The sequence below is a fragment of the Microplitis mediator genome, chromosome 7 (assembly GCF_029852145.1).
Source record: "Microplitis mediator isolate UGA2020A chromosome 7, iyMicMedi2.1, whole genome shotgun sequence".
Classification (NCBI taxonomy): Eukaryota; Metazoa; Arthropoda; class Insecta; order Hymenoptera; family Braconidae; genus Microplitis; species Microplitis mediator.
The window spans coordinates 9,860,992-9,875,196 of record NC_079975.1 but is presented as its reverse complement, the minus strand read 5'-3'; the positions used below and the strand labels follow the sequence as shown (position 1 = coordinate 9,875,196).

The 14,205-nt window shown below is 25.9% G+C and overlaps 2 protein-coding genes across 2 annotated transcripts in view; one reads left to right on the top strand and one right to left on the bottom strand.

Moving 5' to 3' along the window:
* The window catches only part of LOC130670829 (bicaudal D-related protein homolog), a 38,949-nt gene that overhangs the window by 22,141 nt on the left and 2,603 nt on the right, over window positions 1–14,205 (top strand). Inside the window, exons 2-4 of the mRNA XM_057474387.1 lie at window positions 3,586–3,918; window positions 4,041–4,210; window positions 7,204–7,480. Of these exons, the coding sequence (XP_057330370.1) occupies window positions 3,586–3,918; window positions 4,041–4,210; window positions 7,204–7,480 (780 nt within the window). The remainder of the gene's footprint in view (window positions 1–3,585; window positions 3,919–4,040; window positions 4,211–7,203; window positions 7,481–14,205) is intronic.
* On the bottom strand, window positions 8,505–13,506 carry LOC130670827 (uncharacterized). The gene is made up of 7 exons (XM_057474385.1): window positions 12,790–13,506; window positions 12,571–12,715; window positions 10,913–11,047; window positions 10,656–10,840; window positions 10,107–10,348; window positions 9,205–9,627; window positions 8,505–9,120 (listed from the first exon to the last, which is right to left on the bottom strand). Exons 1-7 carry the CDS (start codon window positions 13,348–13,350, stop codon window positions 8,838–8,840), a joined length of 1,974 nt encoding a protein of 657 aa, XP_057330368.1. The 5' UTR covers window positions 13,351–13,506; the 3' UTR covers window positions 8,505–8,837.

The window sequence follows — 14,205 nt, the reverse complement described above, 5'->3', positions numbered from 1 at the left end:
CTATTTCTTTTAAATAAAAAAAAAAGTTTTTTACTTTTTTTGGAGGTGATCCGTTTTGCCCGCCCAGAAAAAAAATTTTTAGATGGCAATTGAAAATTAGGTTTAAGGGGATCCCCCCGTGTGAGAGTCTGTTTTATAAGCGTTTTTTTGGAATTTTTTTTTTTTGACGACCAACGAAAAGATAGAACTTAAAGTTTTTTTTATCATTTATTTAATAATATTTCAAGAGTATGTAAAACGAATTTTCAATAAAAATCTTCATTACAACGTAAGTTGTACCGCTCTGAAGACACCCGTCTCAAAAAAAAGTACACTCACTTCTTCCACGATTCCGACTCACCGGCCTATTTGAAAAAAAAAAAAAAAAAAAAAAAAAAAAAAAAAAAAAATGGTGCTTTAATCTGTAAGCCTAAATGCATCGAGTGAACTAGAATCATCCAAAAATTCTGAGTATTTCTATTTTTTTTGTAACGGAAAAATAAAAAATCACGAAATTTGAAACTTTTTTTTCAGAAGTCTGCTAAAAATCCAATTTTTAATATTTGCAAATGATTCTAGTTCACTCGATGTATTTAGGCTTACAGATTGAATCGCCGTTTTTTTTTTTTTTATTTCAGATAAGCCGATGAGCCGGAATCGTGGATGAAGTGAGCGTACTTTTTTTTCAAGGCGGGTGTCTCCAGAGCGGTACAATTTACGTTGTAATGAAGATTTTTATTTGAAATTTGTTTTACAGACTCTTGAAATATTAATAAATAATTGATTAAAAAAACCCAAAGTTCTATTTTTTCATTGATCGTAAAAAAAAATTCCCCAAAAACGCTTATAAAGCGGACCGTCACACGGGGGAACCCCCTTAATTACTTCAAATAGAAATCAAAACAAGAACATCCAGCGTAACTGAATCCACAAAAATCCATTATTTTCTTATCGGTCCTGTTTTGCCCGCCCTTCCCCTGTGTTTTATTTTAACATACGTATGTTAATTAGATATTATTCATAAGAGCCGTAATATTGACACGGGTCAGTGGATTTGTATTTAGCGAGAGTTAAATTATAGCTCTACATGGCATAACGTAAAAAAGTTACCAGCAAAATTAGTAGAAATAAATAATTAATTTAAAAATAAAAAAATAATGAGAATAACCACATATATATTTACTTTAATTGGTTACTTCAACACCACGAGCTTGCACAATACTTAACAACCGGGAGGAGAAAACAAAGGGTTTTCTATATAGATAGATATATGAATCGTTACGTTGTACATAATATATGTAATAGAAATAATCGTAAAATATCAATCTAATATAGGAAACCCGTCATATAGTCAAGCCTTTTGCTTTTGTAGTTTATTTAATTAAAAAATTTTCGAATTTCCTTTTTTCTATATTTGTATAACATTTTATTAAATATATATTTATGTCTAAGTATCATTTTATTTTTATTAACGTAATATTTTTTAGCGATAAATACATTAATTACATGTTACATGTCTACGGAAATAAAATAAAGTAAATAAAAATGTAATGAAGACTATAAAACTTAAGTTTAATCTTTTGTGTATTTTAATTATATTTAAACAATAATATGAACAATAAAAATTATAACAATTATTAATAATTACATTTAATTGTGGAGTGAAAAAAAAAAATTATGTCAACAATGAAAAAATATGAGATGTTTCTTTCTTTGTAATAATATTCTTAGACCTTCGCGTTTCACCTTCTTTAAACCTATATAGCATAGTCTCAATCTCGAGTTCTCCTTTCCATTTTTACGTTTTCGCATGAATAACCACCGCAAGTAAATCTATGTAAGCAGTATTACAAACTTATCAAATCACATATTATGTATTATTATTTTCTTTTTTTTTTTTTTACCAAACGATTCGCAAATCACAATTATTTAAAATAACATAATTTGGTACCTTAAAGCATTATGTCGATTTGTAAAAATCCTTGACAGTATTTAATGTAAAAAAAAAAAGTACTTGCAATAACTTGGAAAGCTAGTCACGTGAATTTTTTAAAGGCGTGGACATCATATCCATAGTAATGAATCTTTAATTTATTTATTTGCTTAAAGATATCTGATTCACTCGGCAATGACTTCATTTTTTACAATAATTATTAATTACCTATGATCTCAACTGTTTGATGACTTCAGTACTTATAAATCGATGTATTATTGAAACATACACTGTTCAAAATTTTTCAAAAAATTTTAAGCAAATTACCTGAAGTTATTAACAAGTTCAAATCTGTCATCAATATAAAATATGAATATCATTATAAATTTATATGCTTCATTTTTACATCACTTTAAATTTCCAAGTCATAGATGTCATAAAAATCAAAAACTCAAACTATTTTCTTTTATTTCACATCAATGATTGTTTTTTTATTGTCCATAGGTCATTTCATTTTTAAAAATATCAATTTTAAAGTTGATAGTTATTTGAATAACCATAATTTTAAGTTAAGGTTCTTTTTTCTTCATGTATGATAGTTTTTAAATGAGAAAATTTCATAGCAAGTCTTTAATAAACTTGCAATAATCAAAAACTAATTACGGTTTTTACAAAAAAAGTTAGTACTGTATTTGAGAAATTTTTTGAATTTAAATCTGACTCAATATCATTATTATAGAGCATATATTTTTAAGTGATTACGTTGTACGTTCAATAAAGATTATGCTTTAATTTTTTAAATTATGAGAAAAATTGATATTCGTGTAACAGTGTAATAATTCTTATTGATTTTCCATGACAATTATCCTTGAAAATCGATAACATTTTTAACAAAAAATATATAGTTTGTGCATTTCTGAATGAACTAATTAATTTAAAAATCTGATCAAGACGAAATATATATAATCTGCAGTTCCAATTTTTAGGCATTAATTTTATTTTTGAATTATCAGACTAAAACTATGACCGAATTTTAAAATATAATATGAATTTAAGAAAGTATAAAATCAAAATAAAATCGAACATTTTACACTTATTTATAAATTACACGCGTATATGTTAAAAGTAAAAAATTTTTCAAGAATTCTTTTGTGATGGTCGAGATTATTTTTAACATATTCCGTATGTTGATTTGATAGTAACATATAAAAAGTGTTACTTTCGTAAAAAATAAAATTTTTGTGTGTTAAAAAAATCAATCGATTGCGACAGCTCACAAAAAATAAATACTGTGTGTTAAATTGACACCCCAAAGTGTTAAAAATTCAACACTCAGAATTTTAACACACGCTTTTTTTTACACTTTGACGATTCGTTTTTTACTGTGTATTTGCAACCTATTTAACTTAAAACTGAATTGTTCGAAAAAATTTGAATTTCTTTCAGAAAAATGTGACAATTCAGCGATTTTCAATATGATTCAATTTCTATTTTTAATTCTGTTTATAAAAATTTTATTTATGCTTGTTCAAACATTACAATAATTGTATACTTTTGATTTTATACTAGATTAAAATAATTTAAATTTTATTAGTGTAGATTAGTGTAATGATTAATTTTTTTTTTAATTTGTAATGAAAATAGTAAATAAATTTATCATTATATAATTTCAGTGTTTGGAACAAGAAAGGCATTTACTACGTCGAAGACTTGAAGAAGCTAAAGGTGAGAGTGAAGCACGTGCTCTGGAATTACAATCAGACGTTGAGACATTGAGAAGTCAACTAGAAGAACAAAGTGAACGTGCTAGGCGAGCAGAACGGGAACAAGCAACTTTAGTTAGTGAACTGACAGCTCAAAATATTCGGCTTGCGGATCAATTAAGAGAAGCAGCTAAAAGTGAAGATCAATTGGTCACTGAAATAAAATTACTTAGAGATAAATGTACATTACGAAATACAACTCTTCAGGATCACGTCAGTAGTCTTGAAATCCTTCGAGATGAGGTAATAATTATTTTCACTTATTTTTACTTATATTTATTAAAATATTTACGATGATAATCTATATTATTTATTGAGTAATCTGTTTAATTATAAATGGATTTTTATTTATTTATTTACTTAAGGTGCAATTGGTTTCGGCACAAAGAACTGAGTTGGAAAGGCGATCACTTGAGTTGCGAGAAGAGAGAGCCAGAGCTGTTGCAGCCCTGGAGGAAGCCGAGGAAAGGGCTGCGGCCTTGGAGAGACTCAGCCATGAAGCGGAACACCGAGCGAAAGCAGCCGAGCGAGAGAGGTAAAAACACACAATAAAACTCATTCAAACTAAAAAATTATATTTATTATACTTAACTATTTTTATAAAATATTTTTTTATTATTTTATTTCTGTTATTTAAGAGATTATGATCATTTATTTGTTATATTATTACGGATCGGCTTAGAAAAAAAAATTATTGCAGCGTAGATTGTTACCATGGTTATAATCTCTAAAATAAAAGTGCCCGCATTTAAACGCCCAAGAGTGACTATGACTCATAAAGTTTGATTTTGCAATCTTGCTATATTATTTAAGATAATTGATTTACTTATTCTTTAACATATTCTATGTATAAATCATTTGCATATGATTAAAAATTTAAAAAATAAAACTAATTTCAGTATATTATAGATTCATAAAAGTAACACTCGATATACTCTTAGCAAACCGGTTGATAAAATTGTCATTATTTAACGTTGACGTATTTAAACTCCCACGCTTTAACCTTTTAGTCATATTTTTATACTAAATAAGCGAAAAAAATTTAGGAATAATAACACTAAAAAATTATAGATACAATGTAAAAAAAAAACGGTGTAAGCCCACGCTACTTTGGAGTTAAAGTTATCAGTATTAAATTTAACACCGAAAACAGTGTTGCAATAACACCTGAACTAGTTATAAAATTTTTCCCGGTTAAGCGATGCTAAAATAAAAAGTAGTTTTATTTTTTGAGTATCGAAGGTCGAACTGTATTTCAAATACAAAAAAAAAAAATTTTTTATTGTTTCAAAAATTAATGAAATCCACACTGAGAGAACAATTTATTTGAGCCAAATAAGATTTGTTTCAGGCAAATAAATCCCATATTTGAATGGATCCAATCAATACTTATTTGAGACAAAGATATGGTTCATTTGAATGAAATAATAATTTGTTTATAGTTAACAAATCTGTATTTGAATGGTGGCACTGTAGCGCCATTTGTTAGCTACAGACAAATATATATTTGAGTGAAATGAATGAGTTTGTTCAGTCAAATAAATATATTTATTTGGCTCAAATAAATTTTTCTTTATTCGCAAAAAATATTTGCTGAAAATATAAGAAGTCAAAATTTTATATATAGAAAATTTATTACAACATTGAAAATCCGTTTTTATAGTTAATGCGAATTAAAATAAAATCCAGGCTCACTCAGAAATCACTTTACTGACAAAAACTCTTTATATTCTCCGTTCGCAAAGTGATTTTTTTTTTTAAATTCCGGAATTCTAAGTGACAGGGTAAATTCGGATTAAAAATTCACTCACGATTTTTTTACGCAGTAACTATATAGTTACAATTTATTAACTCGGTTTGTTAAATTCAAGCAAATGGAACTTTAAAAAATTTCACTTGAAACAAAAAGTTAAATTTTTTATTTTAAATGTACACAATTAAATATAGTACATCTCTACAAAGATAATGTATTCTTTGAACTTCTCAGCGTTACAATTAACTCTAATCTCTTTCGCATTAATTACTTGAAAAAAGAATTAATTTTTAAAAAATCTCTACACCAGACCAGCTTTATATGAAGCTAAATTAAGGTATTATTTTATTTTTACACGTAAAAATGTATGTATGAATGAATTTAATGTAATTTATAAAATCATGATTTCTAAATGAAACTTCTACCGCTAATAGATTACCATAGTATAACAAGTTCATAAAATTGTTTAATATCAAATTTATAAATTTAAAATTTGATTAATTGAATTTTTCAAATGATTCACAATATTTTTACAAGCAACTAAATCATAATTTTTTTGGTAATTTTATAATAAAAAGAATATGTAATAATGATCAGTTATTTAAATCAACTTTTTGTAGGACCTTACTTTTATACAATTACTGTTTTTTTCAATTGTCAATTGATTAATTAGTATTTATATTTATACAAATATATGTAAATATTGAACAATTTTTTGAAGGTTCTGTTTACACTATCGTAATCATTTTTTATAGCCATATTTCAATAAATTACCGCTTTAGTTAATGTAAGAGAAAAAATATCTTTAAAACGGTCACTAACAAAAGACCCTTTCCTTTTTTCGAAAACAAGTCTACACATATACACTTTAGATCTTCGTGTATATATTTGTACATATACTCACTCATATATATGCACAGGTACGAATCTATAGGTCTTTCCACATTTCTTTATACGTATACATGTATGAGGTAATGTGGAAAGATGACTAACTCGCGGTGGGAACAACATTGGAGAAGCGTTCATTTATTAGAGCTCAGTTTCTATTAATTGGACTCTACTCGAAAATCATAATTTTATAATTTCAACTTATTCATATATGAAAATTATATTTAAATTATAAGCTTCATATAGAACTGATTCGATGTAGAAATTTTCATTACGCAAAATCTTTTCATTTCAATATTTTTCGTTGTAAATTAATTGTTTTTTTTTTTTGTAGAGATTTATACAGAGAAAAATATATTAAGTCATTTAAAGTAAACTTTTTTAAAAACTCATATTATGATGCAGAGAAGTTTTATATAGATATATACGACATTCTAAATGATTTATTTTATTTATTAAAAGAAAATAATTTTTTTAATTGTAGGAAACAAAATTTTATTTAATATTAATAATAAAATTTTATAGAACTATTTTTAATATTTTTAGTTACTATAAAATGTTTGTAAGAATTAATCTAATTAAATCAAAGTAGATTATATATATATATATATATATATATATATATATATATATATATATATATATATATAATTTGATGGCTTCATTAAATGTACTGTCTGCTAATTAAATTTATTTGAATCATGATCTAGTTTACGATACTTTTCCGATCAATTAATAAAAAATATATAGATATATTATTCGTTAATAAAATTACGAATATTTAAAAAAATAATTAGTATAACTATCAACACTTAATATTAATAATAAATAAAATATTTAATAGTCAAGTCACATATATATTTGACGATTGTTTTTATTGGTAATAGAGATGAGCTATCTGCGGCACTAGCGACGATCGAAGTTGAAAGAAGAGGTAGGTCTGGATCGATACAGAAGCCACCGAGGTCGTTGCAGGCGGAAATGGAGTGCGAGGTAAGCGGTAGCTCAATGGGGGAGCAAGAGGACATCAGGGCGGAAGTTGCGAGGGCGTGCAAACGACTACGAGAGCTTAACACGCACCTGCGACGGGGCGAGGACGACTCGGGACTGCAGAGTGACTGTGACGAGTCAATGCCCGTCATTGTCAGCGGTGTTGAGACCGAGGTAATAACCGACTCTTTTTCACCTTTAATCCTTAATATATCACATTACATACTTTAAAAGACTATTATATGTTGCACACCCCGTATAACTTACAAGTATATTGTTTGAGACATTTTACTCTGATAAAATTTAGACCATTTTTCCTTTTTATTTTTTTTAAATTGAAAAAAAAAAAAAAATTATTTATTAAAATGAGTAAAGTAAATTTAACACAAATCACATGTCCCAAACAATCCACTTAATTTTTTGTGTTAATTTAACACATTATACTTGTGTCAAACGATAATACAGATTCAAAACTTGTTGAGATCAGATAACACATTCAACTTTAATTAAATTTACACTTAATGGTGTCAAATAATTGACACAAAATATTAAACCATTCAATTTTTATACACAAGAACACAAAAGTTTCAACTATGTACCATTAATCGCTTACTTTAACTGATGAATGCGTTTTTGTAATTTTTATGAAATAAAATTTCAAGTAAATAATAATCATTAATAAATAATTATTTGTGAATCTAAATATATAAGAATATTACGTATCAAAGTATTTTATAATTTATTATACATTTAAATTAAGTGACTGTTTTTAAAATCGCGCTCACTTGACTATTTTTTACTTAACATTCGTTCGTTAGATCAAATTTACGTTAAATTCTTTGATAATTGTGATAATTATACCGCGTTACTCATTCCAAATGACTTATATCTTTATACGCCCTTTTGGCTTTAGAGAGTTTCCTAAAGCCAAAAGGGCGTATAATTTTTTTTTCATCGCCAATAGTTTTGTAAACTTATTTTAAAGCACATTTTTTTTCAATTAAAGCTTTAGAATAAGTCCACGATATGAGTAGCAATTGAAAAAAATATACGCCCTTTTTGTTATAAGCTTATTGACTAAAGCCAAAGGGGCGTACAAAAGTTATAAGTCCTTTTGGAATTATTGACGCGATATGTTATTCAATACATATTTTAAATTTGTGAAAATTAAATAAAGTAATATATTTTATAAATTATGCTTCAAATCAATAAATTTATCATAGTTCAATTGATATTGTCATTGAGCGAGTATAGGCCAATGTGTTGATCAAGAAATGGGTACATGACAACTTTTAGAGAACGACTATGGGTACACTCAATGGCCTTATTTAAAAAATTAACAATAATTAATTATCGATGTTATTCTTCAAATTAAAATTTTATTCTAATATTTAAAATTATAAAAAAAATGATTTATTATTTAATTTACCAATTTATATTGAGTGGTTTAATCTCACTCGAATAAAAAGTAAACGGGTAATAGGTCATACATTATAAATTGTTTAATTAAAATTAATATTTTATGCTTATATTAATATTTATCATTGAAGTATTTAGAAACATTTAAATCAAAAATTCTAAATGACAAAAATCCACCAAAACCTTCGCGACCACGATGCATAATTCCAACTCCTCCTAAAGGAAATTCAGGATAACCTTCAACTTCTAATGAATCAAAAAATGGAACTGTCGACTGCCCGGCATCTTTTTTCAAATCAGAGGCTTGAAAGCTAATAAATTGATTTGTTTTTGAGTTTGGTTTATTTCCTGGAGACTTTGTTGGTTTATCGGGATTTTCTAAAATTAATTCATCTCTAAAAAAAAAAATAACCATATAGTATAGTTAGAAAAAAGTTTGTTAAAATGTAAATTACAAAAATACGTGCTTGTGCACAGACCTAAATGTTCTGTAATTTGATGATATCCAATGTGTCTGATTATGGTTAATAATTTTTCCTTCTAAATAATCAAAAGGTGTCACTCTAATTTGTAATTCGATCGGACCTTCTTTTAATTTCGGTGAGTCAAGTGAATCTATAGCAAATCTAAATCTAACACCTGTAACAACATAATCCTCTGGTGCAAACAAATCATCAAAATTAATCATTCTTGGATGTCCATAATCAACTCCCAATGTCAGTGGACTCCAGCTTTTATCAATTTGTTGGACATAATATTTTTCAGTTTCATCATTATAGTCAAATTTTTCCAATTCTCTCCATGATAATTTGTCTACTGATCCACGAGATTTTAGTTTCCCTTCTTTTATTTGCACATGAATCATATAGCTTTTCTTGATAAATCTAATACCCACAATAACCCTGGAAAAAATGGAAATTATATTTTTGATGGTCGAATCATAATTATTCACCTGCACCAATCACATGGGATCCAAAAGACTGCAGATAAATTTTAAACACAAAATTTCTATATTTCAATCTTAGAATTTTAAACTCAAAATATCTCAATAGCTATTCAGTTTTTAAAAAAAATACAAGACATTTTTCTTGTAGAAAATTTAAAGCTCTACAAAAAAGGTTTCTTACAATTTTTTGAAAAAGTCAATATTCATAGAGATATTTGCAAAAAACAAAGTGCACTATTTTCTTGATAACTTAGAAATTTTCAACGAAAAAATTTCCACTTTGAAATTCAAATTTTTGAAACTTGATTCTATAAAATTGTTTAAATAATATCTGCATAAAATTTTTTGTCAAAATATTGATCAGTTTAATTTTTCCGGGTGATCAGACTCCTTGTGACCGTCGAAAGTCAAAGTAAAATAAGAAAAATACTCAACATATTCTTGGTAATATCTGACAGTTGATCTCTAAAACTGATAGCAGTTACAGCCATATATTCACGTTTAGATTTTTTTACACAACTACAGACGCAATAATCACAATAGGTCAATTCTAATGGATTATAATAACTATAAACAGATTTTATTTCTTGATAACATTTTTCGTTATTATTGTCACCATAGATAACTCCGTTGCTGTCTTTAAACCAATCGTACCGCCTCGAATGACCTCCATATCCCTAATTTACAAAAAAAAATTCGTTTAATTATACTGGTCAACAATTACAAAATTAAATTGTAGTGATATATATATATATATATATATATATATATATATATATATATATATATATATATATATATATAGAGGAAGATGGGTAAAAATGGGACACTATTTTTAAGAAATTTTTTTTTTTTTTCTTAAATGTTGTAATTTTTAATTTTAGTCAAGACGAAAAAAAAGTATTTCGTTAAAAAATTTCTTATTTAGCCCGCCCCCCCCTATATCATTAATGATTTCTTTATTAATTTTTAAATTTTAATTACTTTTTCACATATTTCCAAACTACTGGCAATGTATCGACATTCATATAATTCTTTACACTCTGTATGATCAATAGCAGTACGAAGATTACAATTTTCACTGCAAGATTGAGTTGCACTGAGATCTTTTTCTTCAATTATTATCGCTTGAATCATTTTTTCTAATTCATAATATGATTCTTTACTAGCTACAAAAATAAAAAAATTAAATAGCATTAACATATTATTTTTTAAATTAAATAATTTATATATTTAATTACATTTTCCTTCGCTTCTTACATCACATCGATACATGTAATGTGTGACATCTTGTAATACTTTTTTTGTAATTCTTATGTTTTCGGAAAACCCATCTATTAAAATGGATTTTTCTCTTATTGCATCAATAGATACTTCTGTTGGGAAATTAAAATGAAAATGATTTAAATTTATATACACTAAGAAAAAAACATAATACTTTTAAAAGAAGAATATTTCTTTATTTAAGAATTTATCAACATTCAAAAAACTTTTTTTAAATTTAAAATGATTTTATTGATATTTAAAGTTATCATTCTTCTATTTATTCAAATTCGTGACAATAAAGAACAACTTCCATCTAGCCAGAAAACGTTTTTTCAAGTAAAGTATTCAAGGTGAATGGCCCGGTAATTGACAATAATAGCCCGGTTACTGACCTTTTCAATATTTTTTTAATTTTAAAAATGGAAATTTTATGTATATAATTGAATGAACGTTACTAAAGTATAAAGCGACAAAAATTAATCATTTTTTATCATAATCATAAATAATTATTCAAGAACAATGTGTTTGTGTACATGAATTTTTCCTCAAAGTTTTAATGATATTACTAACAGTACTCTGGATATTTAATAATATACGTTTATATGATTTGAGTATGCAAATAAAATGAAAAATATATGTATATGTTTGAAATTGATTATATTTATGTTCGAAATCGTGATTAAATTAATAATAATATAACAATATTGGTATCAATAATTGTTACATTGATCAGTATGTCGCTGTAAGTGACCCTTAAGTTTGAATCTCAAAATTATAATATATCGTCCCCTTTCTGGGTAAACCTCGTAACAAAATTATAACTTTTTCAGAAATCGGTCAAAACATCTATTCTGTTAGACGTGCGTCAATGGAAATATTAAAATTCAAAAGTCTCTTGAACATTCTGTTATAATTATTAAAATTTAAAGTTTTTTTTACGCAATAGTAGTACTAAAGAATGTACGAGAACTTTAATTTTTTTAGTTTCCATTTTTTCCATGGACACAGTTGAAAATTTTGTGGTCTTGTGTATAAAAATTGAATGGTTAAATATTTTGTCAATTATTTGACACCATCAAGTGTAAATTTAGTTAAAGTTGAATGTGTTGTCTGATCTCAACAAGTTTTAAACCTGTATTATTGTTTGACACAAGTATAATGTGTTAAATTAACACAAAAAATTGAATGGACCGTTTGGGACATGTGATTTATGCACTGAGAGAACAATTTATTTGAGCCAAATGAGATTTGTTTCAGGCAAATAAATCCTATATTTGAATGGACCCAATTAGTGTTTATTTGAGACAAAGATAGGCTCATTCGAATGAAATAATGATTTGTTTATAGTTAACAAATCTTTATTTGGACTTTTTTTTCAACCAAGATTTGTTAAATATAAACAAATATATATTTGAATGAAATAAATGATTTTGTTCAGTCAAATAAATCTATTTATTTGGCTCAAATAAATTGTTCTCTCAGTGTGTTAAATTTAACATAAATTTTTCAACTGTGTAATTTGTTACAAATATTATTAAAAAATAACTCTTGAGTAGGGAAAATATTTACTATATAATTATGATTAATTAAAGTATATAATTATGTAATTAAAAAAGTATTTATATATACTTACTGTCTCCACATCTATCCTTAATAATGTGAAGAAAGTAAAACATGATAAACTTTTTAAGATACGGAGTCATTGCTAAATGATAAAAATTAAATATCTCTTGTTGAAATGAATAAGTTTGACCACAAAAATTACTTTCATCTACTTCCTTTAATCATACAATTAATTTGATTAAAATTAATAAAATCATTTATATTATAATATAAAACATACAATACCTACTTTCATATCAGATGAAATAGCAGCCATTAATTTTTGATATACTTTCTCATAAAATTGCCCGTATTCTAATACATTAAGAGTCCTAGTAATTTTTGGTACGAACGGACAAAATTTAATTACATCATCAAAATAATTACGATCACGGAAAGAAAGTAATGATCCAACATATGCTTCAATTTGCTCACGTTTTTCATCAATTGTCGTTAAATAACTTTCTATAAAATCCGTTCGAGAATAATCATTTTTTATTTTATATTCTTGTAACATCTTTATAAAATATTTAAGACCTCCCGATTCATTAAAATCTTGTTTATCATCGGCTACTTTATTTAATTTTTCTAATAGATCTGTCATATCAATCAGAATAGTTTTTAATATTATATTTTTGTCATCCTCAGACAATGTTGAATTTGTCAATTGATAATCAACAATTTTGGTTTCAATTGAATCCACAAACGTTGTTATTGATTCGATATCATAAATATCCATCCTATTAATAGATTGCACGAAATTTTGTGCAATAAAAATTAATTGCAGCATTAAAAAATGTTTTATTATCATTATTTAATATATTTTTATTACAATTATTATCATCAACTGAATAACCTAACGTGTTTTAATTAGTTAAGTTGATTAAATACTCAATTGTTAACAAACAAAACACTTTTTAATAATAATTGCACATTTTCAACCACTTGTTATTATCTTTTATTAATTATCAACTATTATGTATAATATTAAATGAGAAAATTTTTAAATATTTTGAACTCAAAATAACTTGTCTTAATAATGTCTCGTAAACTCTGAACTTTACTTGCTGAGAAAAGTAGAAATGATTAGATTAAATTATTTTCTATTAAGTCTAAGTTGTTTTAATGCTACATCTATGGCATTAGCGGTGATGGCTATTAGATGCTTTGAGTTCTACTCGGTTGGTAATAATTTAAATATTGAATATATTTTGAAAAAAAAATCTGTTTCTTTTTAATTAAAAATAATATTTAATATTCTTTTACTTCTTTATTGAAAGATAAATCAATCGACTAAAAATGATTTTTTCTGATGGAAAATTTTTTCATGTAGAGACTGCCCAGTTCTTAGTCTCCCTTTAAACTCAGTGTTTTATTTCCCGTACTACAAACTAATGGAGTCAGGGTATTAGTAAATAAATTGTGTGTTTGAATTTCACTTAAAAATAACTATTATATTTTAAGTTGTTAAAAAACACACTTTGTTGAATTGTATGATTATAAATTGTTACACTTGAACTTATTAATACTACGTTAGACTTAACTACTTGATATACTTGTTTGTGATATATTGATATATAGATATGGATAGATAGATATATAGATATAGATAGATAGATCAATGGATAGTCGAAGACCGGCGACTTCCAGTTCTCAGTTATAAGTG